The sequence below is a fragment of the Meriones unguiculatus genome, chromosome 6, assembly GCF_030254825.1.
Source record: "Meriones unguiculatus strain TT.TT164.6M chromosome 6, Bangor_MerUng_6.1, whole genome shotgun sequence".
Lineage (NCBI taxonomy): Eukaryota > Metazoa > Chordata > Mammalia > Rodentia > Muridae > Meriones > Meriones unguiculatus.
Genome location: NC_083354.1, coordinates 87,173,466 through 87,193,926, shown reverse-complemented (window position 1 = coordinate 87,193,926; position 20,461 = coordinate 87,173,466). Strand labels below are relative to the sequence as shown.

At 44.0% G+C, this 20,461-nt stretch overlaps 1 protein-coding gene across 2 annotated transcripts in view; it reads right to left on the bottom strand.

Moving 5' to 3' along the window:
• Window positions 1-20,088, bottom strand: part of Plpp1 (phospholipid phosphatase 1) — a 62,395-nt gene extending 42,307 nt beyond the window's left edge. Inside the window, exon 1 of one of the 2 annotated variants that reach the window (XM_021653865.2) lies at window positions 19,753-20,088. In XM_021653865.2, coding sequence (XP_021509540.1) covers window positions 19,753-19,810 — 58 coding nt within the window. In that variant the 5' untranslated portion in view covers window positions 19,811-20,088. The remainder of the gene's footprint in view (window positions 1-19,752) is intronic. The other variant, XM_021653866.2, reaches the window with a different exon arrangement.
• Between the last annotated feature and the right edge of the window lie 373 nt (window positions 20,089-20,461).

Here is a 20,461-nt window from a genome sequence, read left to right as displayed (position 1 = left end):
GGAAAAATTGACCAATTCTGTATCCTGACTCTGTAGCAACTGCACGGCTAAATTCTCCATTGCCTAAATTCATGATATGTACTTACTGCTCGTGTAGAGAACCTGGCCTCGCTTCCCAGCACGCACATAGAGCAGCTCATAATGGCTTGTAATGCCAGTACTGTACCAGAATGCCAGATGCCCCTCTGACCCTCCTGGAGCACTTGCACACACATGGTACACACACACACACACACACACACACACACACAAATGAGTCAATATTTTTTAAAACGCTACATTATATGCCAAAAGAGAGAAATTTACATCACGTAAGAAAGAAATCAACAACAACAACAAAAGCACTGCAGTTTGACTGACTCTGTCACCTCCATACGTGCTGTGCCTGGACACTCCACAGTGACTTCCCCCTGCTCCCGGCAGAGGCCCACCTGCCTCATGAGCCTCTACCAATGCTCCTGTGACCCTTCCTTCCGGGCAGCAGGGCTGGGGAGTCAGATGTGCCTGTGTTGGTTTGCTTCTGGCACACTACCAGTGACTACTCAAATGAGCCTAATTTCAGTCTCTTCATCTTGTAAATGAAAGTATTGTTTAACCTACCACCCAAAAACGTTAGTAACTAAAAGCCCATTTGCTAATGTGGTACCAAAAAATGTTTTATTCCCTAATATTTCTCTCTGGTCTCCTGCTGTGACAGATATATAGATCTACCAGAAGGCTTAATTCAAGTACTGTAATTTCTCCAAACAAAGTGTTTATGTTATCAACGAGTTCACAGAAGCTAGCAGATTCGTTGTCTCATGGTCAACACTATCTACTCTGCTTGCGTGTTTTGATCTGATGTTAAACGTGTTACCAAGACAGAGGGAAGCTGACGGAATAGATCAGAGTACACTGAGATGGCAAGGGTGACATCATGGATTCCAAAGTTTCTCCAAGGATGTTATATGCAGCAGAAACTGCAGGTAAGCTAGATATTCAAAAGAGGGTCTGTGAGACGGCTCTCCAAGTAAGCCCTGATGGTAGAAAGAAACCAGTTCTCAAAAGCTATCCTCTTACCTCCATGTGTGAGCAAGGACACTCTCTCATACACATTTGCACACAAATAAATGTTTTAAAAATACATAAAGTTTTAAAATGAGTGAGAAAGTGACAAGTGCCAGATACAGACAATAAAATATCACACAGCCATTAACATTGTGAAGAAGACTAGCTGGGCACAGTGTCACATATTTATAATCCTAGCACTCTAGAGACTGAGGCAGGAGGATTTCAAGTTTCAAGCCAGCTCGGCTATATGGTAAGTTCTAGACTAGAACTTCCTATGCTACATAGTGAGATCCTGCCTCAAAGGTATATTAAAAAAAAAGGAAAAGACTACCTTTAATTTTACAATTTAACCAGATGTGCTAGAGTGCACTACGTCTGCTATTTGGGCAGAGGCAGAACTGCTGTAGGAAGAGTTTGTAGTCAGGGCAGCCAGGAATGATATCTCAAAAAAACCAACAATAGTAGGCTGGAGAGAGATGGCCCGGTGATTGCTGTGATTGCTGGTCTATGATGAGGACCAAAGTTAGACTCTCGGAACCCACACCAGGAGGCTCAACTGGCTTTAATTCAAACTCCAAGGGCTGTGTCCCCTTCTTTAACCTGCAGAGGCACCACATATGTATGCAGGCATGTGGACATAAATAGGGTTTTTGTTTTAATCCCAGGTGTGGGATGCGGGACTGATTTAGATGTGCCACAGCAGCAAACTATTTGCCTCATGCAGACTCTGAGAGGAGCTCTTTGCCTGCTGCAGATAGTTCAAATCTGAGGACTCTGGAGAAAGAATAAATGCCAGAGGCCAGAGAGTGTGGAGCTGGGAGAAAAAAACAAGGCTGCTGCTGCTGCTGCTGTTGCTGCTTCCCCACTGTGGCTCCTGGTTGCTGTTGTTGCAGTGAGACAGGAAGTTAGGTCTCCTGAACGGAGGATTGAACTGGCTCCAAGGAACCTGATGACCCTGTCCATCAGGAAGCAGCTAAGAGAACTGCGTCCCCTCTCTCATTAACCCTTTCCCTCTCCTACCTGGTGTTGGGGTGTTGGAAGGGACTGGGGTGGAGTAGGGAGAAGAAGACATAAGAAATGTAAATAAAAGAGTTTTTTTAGAAGTATGCCAACACACATTCAAGTATACACACAGTAATAATGATAGTCATAATAATCTTGTTTAAGTAGAAAAAAATAAAGGCTGCAGAGAAAGCTCAGTGGTTAGGAGCACGGGCTGCCCTTCCAAAGGAGCTGGGTTCAATTACCAGCACCCACATGGCAGCTCACAGCTGTCTGTAACTCCAGTTCTAAGGGATCCAGTGCCCTTGTCTGGCCTTGGCAGGCGGTGGGCGCTCATGTGCTACGTATGCATATTTACAGTCAGAACATCCACATACGTTTAAAAATATTCAAAACATAAAAAGAAAAACAAGGTAACAGGCTAGCAAAATGTCTTCTCACACAAGCCTGATGACCCAGAGCCTACAGGGCAGGAGACAGCTGATCCCATTACGTTGTCCTCTGCTCTCCACATATGAATAACGGTACATACCTCAAATGCACACACACACACACACACCATGCAGACACAAATAATGACATTTTTTCAAATCTTATTTATTTTATTTATATTATGTTGTCTGCATGTATATCTGCGTACCACGTGCATACCTGTAGTGCCTACTGAAGCCTCAAAGATAACGTTGGGCTTCCTGGGACTGCAGTCACAGATGTTTCTGAGCCACCATGTGGGTGCCGGGAATTAAACCTCGGCTGTGTGGAAGAGCAGCCAGTGCCCTTAACCACTGAGTCATGAGTCATCCTTCCAGGCCCAGGATTAAAAAAAAAAAAAAGGAAAAGAGGAGACGGAGAAGAGGAGGAGGAAAAGCTGGAGAAATAGCTCACTGGTTAAGAACACCTGTTGCTTTCCCAAAAGAGCTGGATTCTTTTCGTAGCACACAGTACATAGTAACTCACAACTAGCATTAACTCCAGTTCCAGGGAATCCAACGTCCTCCTCCAGCCTCACTACAAGGCATGCAGTGCACATACATACATGCAAGCAAAATATTCCAACACATGAAATGAATCTCCCATCACTTGGAGGAGAAGCAGGAAGACTTCCGCAAACTGGAGATCATCTTAGAATATGTAGCAAATTCCAAGCCAGTCAAAACTATACACGAGACACTGTCAAAAGACACATGGACACAAAAAGCCAGGAAAGATTCACAAGCACAGTGTTGAGAAGGATGGTCTTCTCTGGGTGGTAGGCAGTGGGATCACAAGTACAACCAGTTTCCTTTTGTGTGGTCCCGAGTTCAGGTCCCAAGAACCACAAGGTGGCTCACAACCATCTACAATGAGATCTGGTGCCCTCTTCTGGTATGCAGGCACATACGCAGGGAAAATACTATATAAATAATAAATAAATAAATCTTTTAAAGAAAAGGGAAGAAGGAGAAACATACTGTAAAGTTGAGAGGCAATGTACAGTTTTTAAAATGAGATCTCACTGTATTGTCCAGGCTGACTCCAAACCTGCAATCCCGTCTCCACCTTCCTCACACAGCTAGGATTATAGACATATGCCTTTTAAAGGTTAATTTTTTGAGACAACATTGTTCTGTAGCCTAGGCTAGCCTAGAACTTACAGCAATCTGATTCAGGCTTCCAAGTGCTGATCACAACCATGAACTACCACACCCACCTGAAAAAGTCATCTTTTAAACTGTAACTTGTTGCAGTTCCATAGGCTCACGTCTCTAAATACTGACTCCACAACGGCCATCAAGCTTCAGAAGACAGTGCGGGAGAGTTAGCGAAGAGAGTGCTCCCCTCTGAAGCTCCAGAGCTTCAGCCTCTGTCTTAAAGGTGTGATCTAAGCGGTTTTGTCTGCACACTAAAATTGTAAAGGAAGGAATCACGTATTTGGGAAGAATACCTTGTTAAGCTAATTCTCTCTGTGGAGAGCAATGAGACTTGGCTCAGCAAGCCCACCTCGAAATTCCATGAACCAGTGTCGCCTTCTCTGCCAGCAGTTATTCTATCAGCAGAAAGGCCTATGCTCCTGCGAATAACAAATGTTCACTACCATACCGATTCTTCAGTCAAGCTGTCAAATTAGAATGCTTGAAAACCTTGTAATCATCTACAGAATAAGTAATGCATATGTGTCTCAGAAGCCGTATAGGACAGCATTTGAGAGCAAATTTTAAAATCTTTAAAGAGATTGCTTTATTACCCAAACTTACAGAAATCAGACTGACTTGATTCATTATCTAGATAAAAAATTAGTTATCTTGGTACTCAAAATATGTGTAGAAATTTTTCAAGAATCTACAGATAAGACAGGTAGCTCAGGAAAATTTGCCTCGTGTGCTAAAGGTCCAGCATTCAACTATAGGGGAAATATATAAACAATTAAATGAGATCCAGACCTAAGGCTTCACAACCTGAGAGCAATATAGTTTACATATTACCATATTTTTAAAATGGCTTTCAAATCTTAAGAGCATACATGGAATGTGTTTAGTCTGAAATTATGCCAAGAGGCAAAGGTCCAGAAACTAAAATAACATTTACTAACTTTAACGTCTCAGAAGTATAAGAAACTCTCACTTTGGCAAGAAGTGGCCAAATTGGCATATCTAAATTAGTACACTGTTTACAACACACACACACACACACACACACACACACACACACACACACACACACAGTAATCTCTACATTCAAGAGCCAGTGTGAGCCAATACGGTGCTCTGGCAGGTAAAGGTGCTTGCAATGCAGGTCTGGTAACTTGAATTTGACCCCCTAGAACCCACTGATTGCTATTGCATATGTCGTGTGTGCCCCCGCAACACACATCTTGTACACATACACATACATACAAAGTAAGAGGGAAGAAAGGGGGCATGCAAGCTGAAGGATTAAGAGTTCTAGACCAGCCTAAACCACATGGTCAAACTGTCTCAAAAGTGGAGCAGAGGCTGATCTATCAGCATGAGCTTCAAAGTGTGTCAGGAAGACTTGTGAAAACTGAGCACATATTCATGCTGGTACCATCCTCACCTGCCACACTTGCCCTTCTCATCACAAATATATATATTAGAATCTGCATGGCTCTATCTCCCAAGTGTTGGTATATACACACATACACACACACACACACACACACACACACACCACCTGGCATGTATATATTTAATTATTCAATTAATTATTTAATTATTTAATGTATAGGTGCACTGGGTGTGCCTGTGTGTGGAGGGCAGAGGAAAATTTTAAGTGTCACTCCTCAGGAGTCATTGTCCACCTAGGTTTTGAAACAAACAAGGTCTCTCATTAGCCTAAACCTCACCAGAGTAGGCTAGGCTGGCTGGCCACCAAGCCCCAGGGAGTGACCTATTTCTGTCCCCCAGGATTGCAAATCCACATCACCATGTGCAGCTTCTCTCATTCTGTTTATTATTACTGTGTGTGTATGGTTTGGAGAGGCAAGTCGGGCTTGAGTGACAAGGGCTTTACCTGTTGGGCTAATCTTGCAGGTCCGTGACTGGCTTACCATGTGAAGTCCTGTGAGTGTCCGCCAAATGTCTTACTGACTGAGCTATCTCCTCAGCCCATCATTACAGCTTTTTAAGGGGCTCATAGATATCCAGCAATCTCCCTTCACCAATTACTGCAACTATGTTGGTCTTAATATCTCCCAACCCATCTGAGGCATTAGTGGTACATTTTGTAACTTTTCCCTGAGATTTTACCAGTTCTCATGAGCTCAACCATTAATTATTTAACTAAAAAAAATATTCCCAACACACTTAAGACTTGGAGGTGTGGCCTTATTAGAGGAGGTGTGGCTTTATTAGATGAAGTATATCACTGTGGACGTGGGGCTTTGAGGACACACACACATATATATGCATATATACACACATATGTCTTTACTGGGTAACAACTTCAGGTCTTGCAAAGCATGATGACTCCTTGTGTCCTCCGGACACTCAGTTCTCCTGAAGCCCTCTGGAAGGCAGTGACGGACTACCTTTGAAATGTTTCTCTTTACAACAGAAAATTGCCTTTCCACTCTCCTCTTTGTCTATCTTTTTCAAAATAGAGCAAGTTAGCCATAACCCTATCAGGTCTGTGGAGACTAAGATTTCAGTCATGAGCATTAAATACTTCAATGTTTTTAAATACAAGTTTTCAATTATTAAGAAAAAAGAAATATGGTTCTTATATTGGACTCAAATTTGTTAAGACTTTCTTGTAATTTAGGCCAACATATTATAGTATTTTAATTCTGGTTGGTATTGGATCTCTACAGCTATAATTAAGGTAAGTATGTGAAATTCTGCAAGAGTTCATGAATTTATAGCACAATGGATATTCATACACATCACAATTATACATATATACGGTGAAAAACATCTGATAGCAGCAGCTTTATTATAACATTCAAGTCTAAAGTTCAAATGTCACCTCCCTAACCATGAACCACCCACGGCATTTACTCTGTTAAATGGGTACCTCTCCTATTTACTGTTCTCAAGGTCACGGGCACACATACACTGGTGCTTTGCCTCCATGTATACCTGTGTGAGGGTGTCCGATCTTCTGAAACTGGAACTGAAATACACACAGTTATGAACTACCATATGGGTGGGGGGAGTTGAATGTGGGTCCTCTGGAGGAACAGCCAGTGCTCTTAACCGCTGAGCCCTCTCTCCAGCCCCCCAGATTATAGTTCTGAGTGCTCTCTCTGTTAGTTCTTTGCCCCCACATTGTGACGGACATGCTGTGTGGGAACATAAGCTCCTTTTGATACAGGCAGCAGTCCCCTGACATTCAGACTAGACTGGAACTGTGGTTTCTTTGTCTCAAGTCCACCTGTATGGACTACCGCAATACAGTCGGTGGCAGACTGACTGTCCTTCTGCAGGGGGCCTCATGGACCACCATGACCCTGGGACAGGCAAGGCAGGCAGTATCTTCAGTATGTTTTACAGATGACTAATTGAAGCAGGCACATGATTCTGCCCATGAAGATCACAGGGAATAGTACAGGCAAGACCAAAATCTAACTTCTAAATCAGTGGCTTTTCATATTTAATCAGGTTTTTAACTCTTTAATAGTCTACATTCAATGGCAGCACTTGGAATTTCATAGTTTTAATACAGATAACCACCACTAGCTATAAAATCACCAGTACATAACCTGACTAACAAGCTTGATAACATCAAAGAAACCTTTTCTCCAAATAGGCCATTGTTGAGTCAGATGCTGACAATATTTGGGAGGTAGCACACTTAACATCTGTATCTTACCTTTGTCTTCAGAGAAAAACAATTACAACAAATATCTCTTCCCTCTGCTCCTGGGTAACCAAATCAAATTGGGATGTCATTTGTAAGTGTTTTTGACTTAATAGAAATTTGTGAATTTTAATTATATATAATCATATGTCTAATGCCCTCTCTGCGTTATCCCAGAACACTAGTAGTGAGTATGTCTGTGCTGGTTTGATAAGGTATGGCCCCCAAAGATTCATGTGTTTGAATACTTGGCCATAAGGAGGGACACTATTTGGAGGTGTGGCCTTATTAGAGGAGGTGTGGCTTTATTAGATGAAGTATGTCACTGTGGATGTGGGGCTTTGAGGACACACACACATATATATGCATATATACATATATGTATACATACACACATACATATACATACAAATATAAACATACATACACACAAACATATACATGTATGTATATGTGCATATATACATGTATGTATACATGCAGGCATGCAGGCATGCATATTCAAGCTCTGCCCAGTGCCCATTCTCCTCCTGGCTGCCTTTAGATCCAGATGTAGAACTCTTGGCTCCTCCAGCACCATGTCTGCCTGAAAGCTGCCATGCTGCCCGCCATGTTGATAATGAACTAAACCTCTGAAACTGTAAGCTAGCCCCATCAAATGTTTTTCTTGTGTTGCCTTGGTCAATGTGTCTCTTCACAACAATAAAACCCTAACTAAGACAATGACTGTTGTATGCATCCTTGCCTTGAGCCCATACTGACCACAGGAAGTTATACAGGCAACTAGCAGTTTAGCGTGGTCAACCGAAAATTTCAGTTAGCTCTTGACCAGCTTTTTATTCCTGCTTCTAGTTTGCTGTTCTCTCTCAACCCATGCACATTCACTAGTTACCTGGCCTGTAAGCTGTGAGACTACTGCTCACCCACAAATATAAACAGATTGACAATGAAGATCTGATTTCAGGAACAAACAAGAAATAGTCCAAACAAGACTGGTGTGGCAGCCTATACCTGTAACCTCACTGCTTTGAAAGCAGAGGCAGGAAGAGTTGGCATTCACACACCATTTCAGCTACAACACCCTGTTTTTAAGGGGGGGGGCCTTCCCAAGGTAATCCAGGGATCAGGAACTGAAATGGGCCCAGTAAATGAAGGGCATCTCCCCCGACCCCCTTTTTGATTTTTCAAGACTATTTCTCTGTGTATCCTTGGCTGTCCTGGAACTCAATCTGTAGACGACGCAGGCCTCAAACTCAAAGAGAACAGTCTGTCTCTGCCTCCCAAGTGCTGGAGTTAAAGGCAAGCACCACTGCCCATTCTGAAGAGCATCTTCAATGCTGCTGAAACTGTGGTTAGGGCTGTAGTTCAGTGGTACTTGACTGACACACATGAGACTCTGGGTTTCCCTCTCTCTCTCCCCCTCCCTCTTTTGTCCCTCCCTCTCCCTCTCTCCTCTCTCTTTCTCTCATACACACACATACAAACACAGAGAGAAAAAGAGAGAATGAGATTAAATTGTAATTAAAACTACATTCAACAGTATTCCAAAATAAAACTCACTAGCAAAGGCAATCACATTTAAATACCATGTGTCAGTGATAAAAAAAAAAAAAAAATTGGTTGATTAGCTTAATAATGATAATGATTAGAATTACAACACTGAGTGTCTACTCCAGGCCAAGTCTAAGCTAAACATGTCACAAACATCATCTTACACATGATCTCATCTTACTTCGCAGCAATATGAGGAAGGCACTGGGAGCATCACCCTTTTCCTCATTAGATGAGGAAATTCTGGAGGAGCTAGCACGACCTGCCCAGTATCACAGTAACAGATGGAGCTAGAGTTTTATAAGAACGGCTGACTCAAAAGTATGTTCACATCTTAGAAGAGTGGCTGACTCGCCCATTCATTCATAGGACAAACATCTGAATGCCTACTGTGTACCGCATGCCCTCTAAGCATCTTTGATAACACAGTGTATGTGGATTGGTTTCCTGAATTTTCTACACGATCCATAACTCGGCACTATTCAAAAGCAATGCTCCTGAAGCCTCCACTACCTCTGCCGCAAAGAAGAACACTGGGCTAGGGAAAATTAACTCTAAACACAAACAGATTTTTTGAATGAAGCCTCTCTCTGCTTACAAGGCTGCATGCAGCTCCTGAGGATGGAGACTTTGCTTCACTCACTCTGCGGTCTCAGTGTAAAGATTCCTCATATAGTACTACCACAATTTTCTTGCGAGTCTTTGTTCCATAATAAGCAGGAACCTGTCAGAACCCATGAGTTTTAATATCCCAATCATTTTTGCATTCCCAGTAATAAAACAAAGCCTTTACTATATACTTCACAGTTGTGTCATGTTACAGGAATTTATGCAAAACATGTACCAAAAACAAATCACAGGCTATCAATAAATAATGGTTCCATCCTCGTTTACCTCTCCAGTAGTACAAGCAGCCCACCCGTCTCTCCTGCCGTGGATGTAACTGAATTCAGACAGCAAAGCGAAACCCAGCTTAAGAAGCTGCCAATTCGAGACTTTTCCCGCTACCCATCTCCTACATGCCATTTTCCTAGACACCTCACCCAGAAAAAGACTCTAGCGACATTTCCAAGGACTGCCAACACAGGGCTAAACCACGAGGTTCTAACTCTGTCTGCCAGAGTGCCTTACTCTGAACACTATGCATGATTCACTTGAAATACAGGAAGGGCAAAGGCTCTTCCTTTCCTGTGAGAACTCAGAAGGAATGCCTATAACAACAATTGCATTGAAGAAAAAGGCTACAGGAATGCCACTGAACAGGGCAAATTAGCTGCATCCTTCAATTACATCCCAACTAGTTACCTCACTGCTAACTCTTCATAGCTATTACAAGTCTGAATTGTGAAAATTAAGGTGCCTGTTTTTAGACAGCAGAGTCATGCTCAAAATATGGAAAGCAGACACCAACTCTGAAACCACATAACCAATCACGGCAAAAACAATCATAAAATATTTGGGCCACCTATAGTATTCATTATTTTTAGTTAGCCAAATAACCCCCTAATTTATTTACTACTCATCACAACTTATCCCGAATCTGAGCCAGTCAATCGCTATTCAAAAGTTACCGTCCTCACAAGTACACTTCCAATTACCGACGCACACCATTTACTGCTGGGCTGCCCTGGCTCAGTTTCCCAACTGCCCATGATACACAGAGAGCAGATGGCCAAGCCAGTCAGCCACCCTGAGTAAGCTGCTGAGAAACTGCTCGGCCTACTCAGGCCCAGCAAGCACTAAGTCAGTGTTCCTATGTTCTATGCTAAGATTAAGAACTGTGCAGAGAGGGCTCAGGGTTAAAGCACTTCCCTAGGTTACACAGGTTCACGCAGGGAAGCGTGGTGGGGTGTGTAGATGCGTGTGGTGATTCAACCACACTGGCCTCCCCCACCCAGTGGAAAAAGCCTGTTCGTCTGATTAAACAAGAATAAAATAAAATAAGCTACTTGTGGACAATTTCAGAGTACAAGGAGAACACCAGCTTGGTTTAAGTCTGTGATGGCTGACAGACATCTCCTTGCTGGTACCCAGCCTTCTCTGTGGACCACAGCCGTATATCCAGAAGCCTGCTACCTCACTACGGGGACCTGCAACACTGGCTCTTTACCTGATACGGCCTGTCGTGCCTGCAGCCCACAATAACAACATTTCAGGTTTTACAGAGAAAAGCCCCAAAGGAGAGGGTGTGAAATTAAAAAACCAAAACCACTTTTAAGTTTGAGGCAAATTCCCATGGTCATCCACTGCCATGATGCACTCCAAAATGCCATAGCAATGCTATAACTGGCCAGACGCCTCTTTTCTACTTTAAAATGCCCTTCCCTCCTTTGGGCCTCAACACCTGTTCTTCCCTGTGCTAAGTATCAGCCCGATGGTTACCTCCATGGGCAATTCATTTTCATCTCAATGTAATTTTCTCTCATCTCAAATATCCTTTCCCCAGATAAGCCATTCCCCCAAAGCCTCACTGGTGTGTTCCTCTTTTAATTCTTCCACAACCTCTGCAAAACACTGTCACATATTGGCACGTTGAACCCACCTTTCTTACAATGTGCTTTCAGCTCCCAGGACTGTATTAAGCACTTAATGTGCAATTAGTAAACTCAATGAAAAATGATATGGACTCAAGTACTTTTTAAAACGTAATGCTAGATTTGTATAACATAAGACAATTTCAGGTTAACATATGTCAAAATAAACATCTGTGAAACAAGGGTAAGCCCGATGTGGTGGCACATACCCAAGATCCCAACACTTAGGAGGCTGAAGCAGGATGAGGAGGAATAAAGGCCAGCTTTCAGCTATAAGGCAAGTTTGAGGGGAGGAAAGGGGGGGAGAAAGGAGTACAAATGAAAGAGAGAGGAGAAAGAAAAATCGTCAGTGAGGGAAAGAAGACGGGGTGAAGAGACAGGTCAGTTAGTGAGGTGCCTGCCATGCAAGTGTGAAGCCCTCAGACAATTCTAGTATCTAAGTTTAAAATGGAACCAGACGGGCAAGCCTTTAATCCCTGCACTGGGGAAGCAAAAACGGGAGGCTCTTCCAAGTTCGCAGGGCCAGGTCCCATAAAGAACCTATCTCCAAACAGAAGGCTCCTGAGGGGCACCACTGAGGCTGACGCATGCACACACTCGCACACTCACACACACAGCACATATGCTCACGAAAAAAGAAAAGAAAGGAGAAAGGAGAGGAAGAGAGGATCCTGCACAACTGTTTCTCTGCTGCCTATTATAGAGAGAAGTGCAAATTGTAGAATGCATATAAATGAGGTGGGGCAGGTCTCAGGCTTCTGTGTTTGAGTGGTAGAAGGCTCAGGAGTTCAAGGCCATCCTTGGTTACACAGTTCGAGGCCAGCCTGGACTCCATGAAATCCTGCCTCAAAAAAGAGGAAAGACATTACATACAAATGAGAATGGACAATTACAGCTGTTAAAAAAAAAAATCTTAGGACTCTTAGCTCATTTTTTTAACATGCAGAACAACCATTCCAAGACTTAAGCAGTAAAAATAGTAAGGATATAACTAGTTCTCTTTTTCTTGAATAAGGTGAAATTTAAGACCTATCACTGTATACAGTAATGAGTTTTCCACTTACTCAATTACACCAAAACTACACAGATCAGTTTCCATCTTGCCTGGAATTACTGTTACATATATATGGGTTTACAGATAACTGATAAAACACTAGATCTCAAAAGCATTCCATGAGCTCGAGGGGAAAGGTTTTAAAGTCTGTATTTCTATCCCTAATAAAAAACTAGGTGATGTTACTTCTACTAATTATTGTGTTACAGGTGCAAGAATTACAGGGAATTATTTTCGTCAACATATTTAGAGAGAAGCGCAAAGCACTTCTCTACGTCACTTACATACTGACTCATTTAAATTTCACAAAAGAGATATAAGCAGGTTATTGTATATTATACAGCTGAGGAGACACGGGTACTCAGAGCGAATACTCCCAAAGTCACATAGTTAATAAACCAAAGAGAAAGAATTTGAATTGAGAGAGTATACGGCCAAAGTCCGCTGCTAGAACGCACTGTTTCTAATGTGCTAAAGGAAAAAATACAGATTTTAAAGGGAAAGTCATTCCCAATTCTAGACTACTTCTTACAGTTACGGAGAAAAACAAAAACAAAAACTAAAAGCAAAGCAAAACTCTGCCTGAGCCATTTAGACTTTAAAAACCTAATGGTTGAAAGAAAAAAGCAGAAGAAGGAAGTTGGGAGGGATGAAGAACAATGGGGCTGTGGCCAGCTTGGCAGAATGTTCCTGGCGTGCAGGAAGCCCTGGGTTTGACTCCAAGCCCAAGCCCCTCACTCAGGAGACACATGCAGTACTCAGAAGGTCTAGGTCATCTTGAGCTAGCAAGTTCAAAGCCAGCCTGGGTTACACGAGACCCTTTTCTTTTTTTTTTTTTTTCTTTTTTCTTTTTTTTTTTTTAACTGAAAAAGAGAAAAAACAAGAACATTTCTTTAAAGGCAAGGAAGCCCAAAAGCTTCTTGCAACCACCATGCATAACCTCCAGAAACTAAATGCTGTTTTTGAAAAGAAAATAAAGCAAAGTGGCACTTGAACAATCAGTCCCTGATCAGCTTACTGTGCAGACATGTGCTCTCAAGCCCACATGCTAGTGAGGTGGCTCAGTACGTAAAAGTACTTGCCAAGCAAATCTGACAACTTGAGTTCAATTCCCAGTACCTACACAGAAGAGGAAGGAGAAAACAGGCTGCTCAAAGTTATCCTACGAAAACCAAAGTTATTCTACAAAACCAAACGCAAAAACAATTTTTAAAAATCCAAATTCTTTTCCACAAAAGTTGAGACTACACATTCTGCTAACTAGCCCGCCTGACTAGTGTTTGCTCACCTATGCTACCAACATCTCAGCATCTCCATCTCCTAGTAAATATCAACAACTTCATATTTAAATAGCAAAAGGCCAGTTCTTAAAATCAGAGCAAGTCCCCAAACATCTCAGACATTTCAGGAGAGCCCTGGCAAAAATTACTAAATGAGAATGGGATTAATAAGATTCATAACTCAAAGATTCATCTTTGAGTTTCCAAAAGGATGTAATGCAGAGAGAATCTAAAAGAATTCAGTTCATAAAACATATACGGGAAAGTGCTCTACACATGTCCAATCAGGCCACATTCAAGGTGAAAGTCAATGCGACTGCATGGAACCAGGCAGGGCAACAGAGCAGCAGTCCCCTCCAGCCTCCACTTTTGCTTCAAACTACTCATCTGACAGAAGAAAAAGCAAGATCTTAATTTGACACAAGAACACGAAACTTGACAAACTTCTGTTCATCTTCTGAAGTTTTTTTTTTTTTCTCTCTCTCTCCTGTTACTAGAAACAATGAGAAAAGTTAAAGAAACAAACCCAGGAAACTTTCATCAGAATCAAAAGAAATGGCCTTAGTTGAAGCAAGTAGTACCTACCTATTCAGCTGCTAGCCAATGTATGAAATAAGTGAATGAATGAATCCATTTTAGAAGAAAAGGGAAGAAGGAAGAAAAAATGCTGAGACTATGAAGCCCAACTATTTCCATGTTTTTTGTTTAGCTTTGTTTTGCTTCTTAAAGCAACCCATCCTGGGGATTAGCAAAGGGATCGCTCCTTAGGGTATATATTAACAGGGGTAAAAAGATGTCAGCATTATGTGATAGCATCAGACATCACTGTTAAGGTAACAAGTAACAAGGATTTCAAAACTACCTACTGTAGGTAGCCAATGTTTTTGCCATCAATTTTATTCTACACCTACTGACTATGTTTTGGTATAATGATGCTTTATCTAGAGCATGATAAGGAAACCTGAGTTCTCCTCCCAATAAAGCCAACATGAGGTAGCACCCTGGGGGAGAGAGATGTCTCAGGAGTTAAGAGCACTTGCTCTTTTGGAGGACCGAGCTAGGTTCCCAGCCCTACACAGTGGCTCACAATCATCTGTTCCAGAGACTATGACCCTATCTTCTGCACCCTACGGGCACTGCAGGCATAGTGCACATAAACCCAAAAAGCCTCTCTGTCTCTCTCTGTGTCTGTGTCTCTGTCTCACACATACACACACTAAATAGATATAGAAATAAACTTTTTTAAAAGGAAAAAGCCAAAAAAGCCACACCAAAAAAAAAAGAAGAAGAAGAAGAAGAAGAAAGAAAGAAAGAAAGAAAGAAAGAAAGAAAGAAAGAAAAGAAAAGAAAAAGCCAGCACCAACCCAAGCTTTCCTCCACATCTGCTATCAAAGTATAGCTGGAACTGGGGGCCAGAGCAAAAAGGAAAACGTTCTACCTTCTGGTTTGGACACAGATGAGTATTATCTGTAGGATCCTGGCCGAAATAACAAAACCAAACCAAACAAACAAAAAACCCAGCACACTCAAATGATACAGTTATGATGAGGGAGCCATAGGAAGGATCTGGAGAGAGCAGTTAGGGATGGTGGTATGTCCTCAGGGAGCAACATCAGGAAGCTATTATCATTTCTAAGTCTAAGGTCTATGGAGCACAGAAAGGCATTATAAAGTGATCACCACACAGCAAAATAAACACACAAAAGGCAGGCTTTGCCAGTTCCACCTAAATCTTCTGGATATCACAGATGCTTGAGTCCCTACTGCCCTAGATCAAATTGAAAATAGGTAGAAAAAAAAAATGCAAAAGCAATGCTAGGCAACTCCCTGCATTTCCATATCTCTTAAGAATAAACAGATAAGCCATTTCTCTCTAATGGTCTAGATCTAAGACAAGGTCCTTCTCTGTGGGCAAAGGGCACCATGCCTGCATTAGTACGCTTAGCATGATAAACACCTTGTTTGTTTCTCCTTCATTAGACTCTGAGCTTCTTTAGGGAAGGGACTGTCCTACTTACCTTTATACCCACAGCATTCACACAAGGTACAAAAGTCACTCCTCAGTGTGCACTGAATCAGTGAAGGGGCTCTGTGGCTAAAATACAGAGTGACCCTCAGTGATTAAACAGAGAGTTATATTCAGGACATAATATAACACTGGACTAAAACAGCCACTTTTATACCAGCTCTCTCTCCATTGTTCTTTACATAGTAGCTTTCCATATGTGTTCAGGCGATTGCATACGGACTGAACAACAGTTCTAGAATCACTGATCAAAAGAACAAGAGCAAGACCAGGTGTGGTGGCACCTGTCTTTAATCCCAGCACTTAAAAGCCAGAAGCAGGTAGGTCTCTTGAGTTCAAGGTCAGCCTGGTCCACACACGGGGTTCCAAAGCCAGCCGCAACCACACAGTGAGAGTCTGTCTATAAATAAACAAGAAAGCGGATAATTTCAGACAGAAATCAATGACAGGCTTATCAAATCAAAGACTCAAAAGAACCAGAAGATGACATGAATCCATTTCATTTCACAAGATCATATATATAATCTCTTCTTCCAAAAATTTACCGAATCCACTGAAGGAGCTAAAGATTTAGATTTGCATATAAAAGAATAGAGATTATTTAGAAAAAAACACACATCAACACATACACACATGATGTTAAATGATCACTTCAAAAGACATCACCATGGGTAAAAATCATAAAGTACTTGTGTAACAAAATGACATAACATCATCACATTAAAATGGGTATACAGAGTGATGTTGGGGTAGTCGTTAACAGAATATGGAATATTTTCACATTATAATTATGAATCACTTTCACATAATCTATACTTAGGAAGCGCTTACTCATCTTTCTGCTGCTGTAGTGAACTCTTACATGTAGATGCTCCACAGAAAAACAGAAAAAGTTTGAGCTGGGCTGAAAGCTCTCCTGAAGGAAACACAATTTTAGGCTGCCAATCTCTGGCTGTCGGTGTGGTGAATAAACCCCAAATTCAGTACAATCCTTAAACTCCCCTCGAAAGGGTAAATTTACTATAAAAAAACCTGTCTTCCAAAAGTCAGTCTTAATAGGTTTTGTATTGTTGTTTACCTTAGTGTTAATTGTGAGAGTAGATGTTTTACATCTAATTACATTTTGTTAATATCTAATTAAAATAAGTAGGTTACTTTCCACCTAGGAAAAGAGAAATCTGGGCTATCTTGACAATATACTGAACTACTTTAAAAAAAAACAATTCAGCAGCATCACAAGAAAAAACAGTAATAAACAGGTAAAACAACATTCACAGAGCTGGAGAGATGACTCAATCATTAAGAGCACTGACTGTTCTTCCAAAGAACCCAGGTTCATTTCCCAGCACCTACATGGCAGCTCAGAACTGTCTGTAACTCCAGTTCCAGGGGATCTGACACCCTCACCCAGACATGCACGCAGACAAAACACTAATACACATAAAATTAAAATAAATACTCATTTGTTTTAAAAAGATTCAGATAGATGAAGTATCTTTTTAAAAAAGCAAACTTAATGTGGAGTCCCTCAAAAGAGCTTTTCTTCGAATCACTATGGCTGGATACAGTGGCTAGTGCCTATACCCAACACTTCAGAGATCGATACAAGAGGGCTGGCAGAAGGTCAAATCCAGCCTGGGCCACACAGTAAGTTCTAGATCAACCTGAGCTGCAGGCCCATGATTTAAAAAAAAAAAAAAATTCCAAGAGGTATGGGAAGACACTAGATACTGTCAATGCCTTCAGGGTGTCATATTCTTGACCTGTGATGGATCATGGTGAAAATAGAGGCCACCAGAAAATATAATTCATAAAATTGCACTGCATATGTCTTCCCGCTCTACACGATCTTCGTCAGTTTGTTTGCTCAATATTGAGATTCACTCTGTAGTCCAGGCTGACCTGAATGAAGTCACTACATACTAACACTCCAACATATTACAATCTCTCTACTTTAACCATCTGAGTGAAGGGATCACAAGCGAAAGACAGGACAGCATGCTCAGAAATTTTCTGCTACTGGGCTGCCTCTCCCAGCCTTGACAGGAAGGTTTGTGGCTAGTCTTACTGTATCGTATTATGCTGTGTTCAGTGAATGTACCTGGGGGGTCTGCTCTTTTCTGAAGGGAAAGGAAGGAGGAGTGGATCTGAGAGAGAAAGGAGGTGGGAGTGACTGGAAGGGGAACTGGGAGGAATGGGGGAAAGGAAACTGTAGTCGGGGTCTACCGAAACAAAATTAATTATTAATTTAAAAAAGTATAACTCTGCCGTACGGCTTCATATTAATAACTTAGCTGTGGCTCCCTATGGGCAGAATGTATATTGTTTCAACCCTCCTAATCGGTGTTTGGTTCATAGGCAGAACATGCCAACAGTCCCTACACTCTGGGGGTTGAGGAAGAAAAGGACAAAAGTTCATACCAGGCTGCACAGCAAGACCGTGTCCATAAAGAAGGAAAGGAAGAAGGGAGCGAAGGAAAAAAAAAAGAGAAAGGGAAAAACACTCTATAAGCTAATATGTCCTAACATCTGAAAAGCTATTTCTACAAAGACTTTCTGTTCAGTGACTCGGGCCCTCCCTAGGTAGCCCAGACTGGACTTGAACTAAACATTCTCCTGACTCCACCTCACAGTGCCTGGGTTACAGGTCACCACACTCTCCCTATGGGCTGTTCGAAGACTGAATCCCCCCGTTTAGACTTAGCTCCTACAATCCACTGCGAAACTACACAGGGTGAAGTCCTGGTAAAAGAACAGGCTGCACAGATTAAAAAAGAAATCTTTAAGAAAATGCATTTTTTTAAAAAAAAAAAAGTACCGAAATTTTAACAAATTGAGGAGAGATAGGCACCTAAGAGGTGAGGCTGGAAGCAGGAGAGAGGGATAATCACGAACTGCTAGATTAAAGCCTGGGGCAATCTCCTACCTACGAGAAGCCATTATGCGGCAGATCTGTATCTAGGATGCCAAAGCCACTAGACTTGAGAACTCAACAGAACTGCATCGCTTTCTTAATCCAGAGTCCCCAGCAGCCAAACCTCCACTAGCGTACAATACAATTGGGTACAATTACCTGACCCAATGGTCTACGATACAAGCACCTGACACAATACAGAAAAAAGGCGAAGGCCACTCCTTCCTACGTCTATCCCTTGACTTCAGTTTGGTTTAGTTTGGTTTGGGGGGGACGGGGGGGCTTTTTGTTTTTACTGAAGGAAAAAAAAAAAACTGGCGATGAAAGACTCCAAAATAACGTCAACTTTGCTGTAGCTGAAGAAGGGTCTTTAACCCCTCGCCAGGCTGTCCCAGGAGACAGAAAGCGCACACCAACGCCAGGGCTGCGCGAGGAGGAAACTGCAGGACTCCTACCGGGAGGGGGGCGGGGAGCAAGCCTCTCCAGACCTCGCCAGGCAGAAACCTGGCATCCTCATCCCCTCTCGCAACCTGACAATTTACAACCTGGCGACGCCTTCTAATTAGGAACGTTCTAAACCTTTTATAGGCGGAAAAAAAACTTCTAAAGCGCGCCTCTCACGAGGGCGACGAGCCGGGCACCGACGCCCGCCCGCTGCGGAGAAACCGGGGCGCAGGAGCGCACGGCCAGCTGCGACCCGCGGCGTTCTCCGCACCGGTGCAGAGGGGAAGGACAGCGGGCCGGGAGGGCAGAGGGTGACAGGCACAGGCGACAGGAGCGGCCAAGCAGGGCTGGACGCAGCGCGCGCCCCGGAGGACAGGCAGGGGGAAGCCCGCGCGGGAGCCGGGGGGCGCCGGATGCAAGAAGCGGGGGATCCCCCAAGGCTGCGCAAGCGGCCGCCCGCGCCTCCCCCCCACGCAGGCGCGCGCGCCGGGCACACCCACCCCGCACCGGGCGCGCGGCCCCGCACCCCGCCCGCCCCCACGTCCCCCAGCCCCCGCCCCCCACGCCCGGAAGACCCCCGGGCCGCCGCGCCTACGTACCCAGCAACACGCACAGCACATCGAGGGCCACGTACGGCAGGCGCGTCCTGTCGAACATGGTCACCGGCCGGACGGGTGTCACGCTCCGCTGCCGGCGACGGTTGGAGCAGACCGCGGCGGTTCGGATACCTGATTCCCGAGGAGTCCCGCCCTCGGGATGGCGGCCGCCTCCAGGGGACCGTGCCTCCTCCGCCGCGGAGAGGGCCGGGCCGTGCTGTCACGGAGGGCTGCGCTGCTCCGGACCGTCCCCGTCCCCGCTCGCCCGCCCCAGGCGCGCGCTCGCTCGCTCGCCGCGGCCTCACGCCCTCCGCCGCCGGGTGCCCTCTCCAGCAGGCGGGGCGTGCGGACGCGAGCTTTAAGGATGAGGACCCGAGGGGGTGGGGGAGAAGGGGTAGGGACTCGGGCTGCGGCTCCTCCCGCCCGGGCGCGCTCCCGGGACCGGTGCGCGCGGCCTCGCGGGCCGAGGGCGCGCGGGGCGGCTGGGGGCGGAGTCGGGGGAACCCCGGGCCCGGCGCGCGCAGCCAATCGGCGCCGTCGGCCCCGCCCACCGGCCTGCGGGCCCCGCCCCTCCCGGCGGGCCAGGGTTGCAGGCATCGGGCGCCCGCTCTCTCTATCCCAGCCAGCCTGGAGGGCTTGGCGGCGCTTCCTTTAAAGGAGAGCTGGACCCGCCATCCTCCTCCTCCCACAGGAATGGGACCGCGACGGGCTC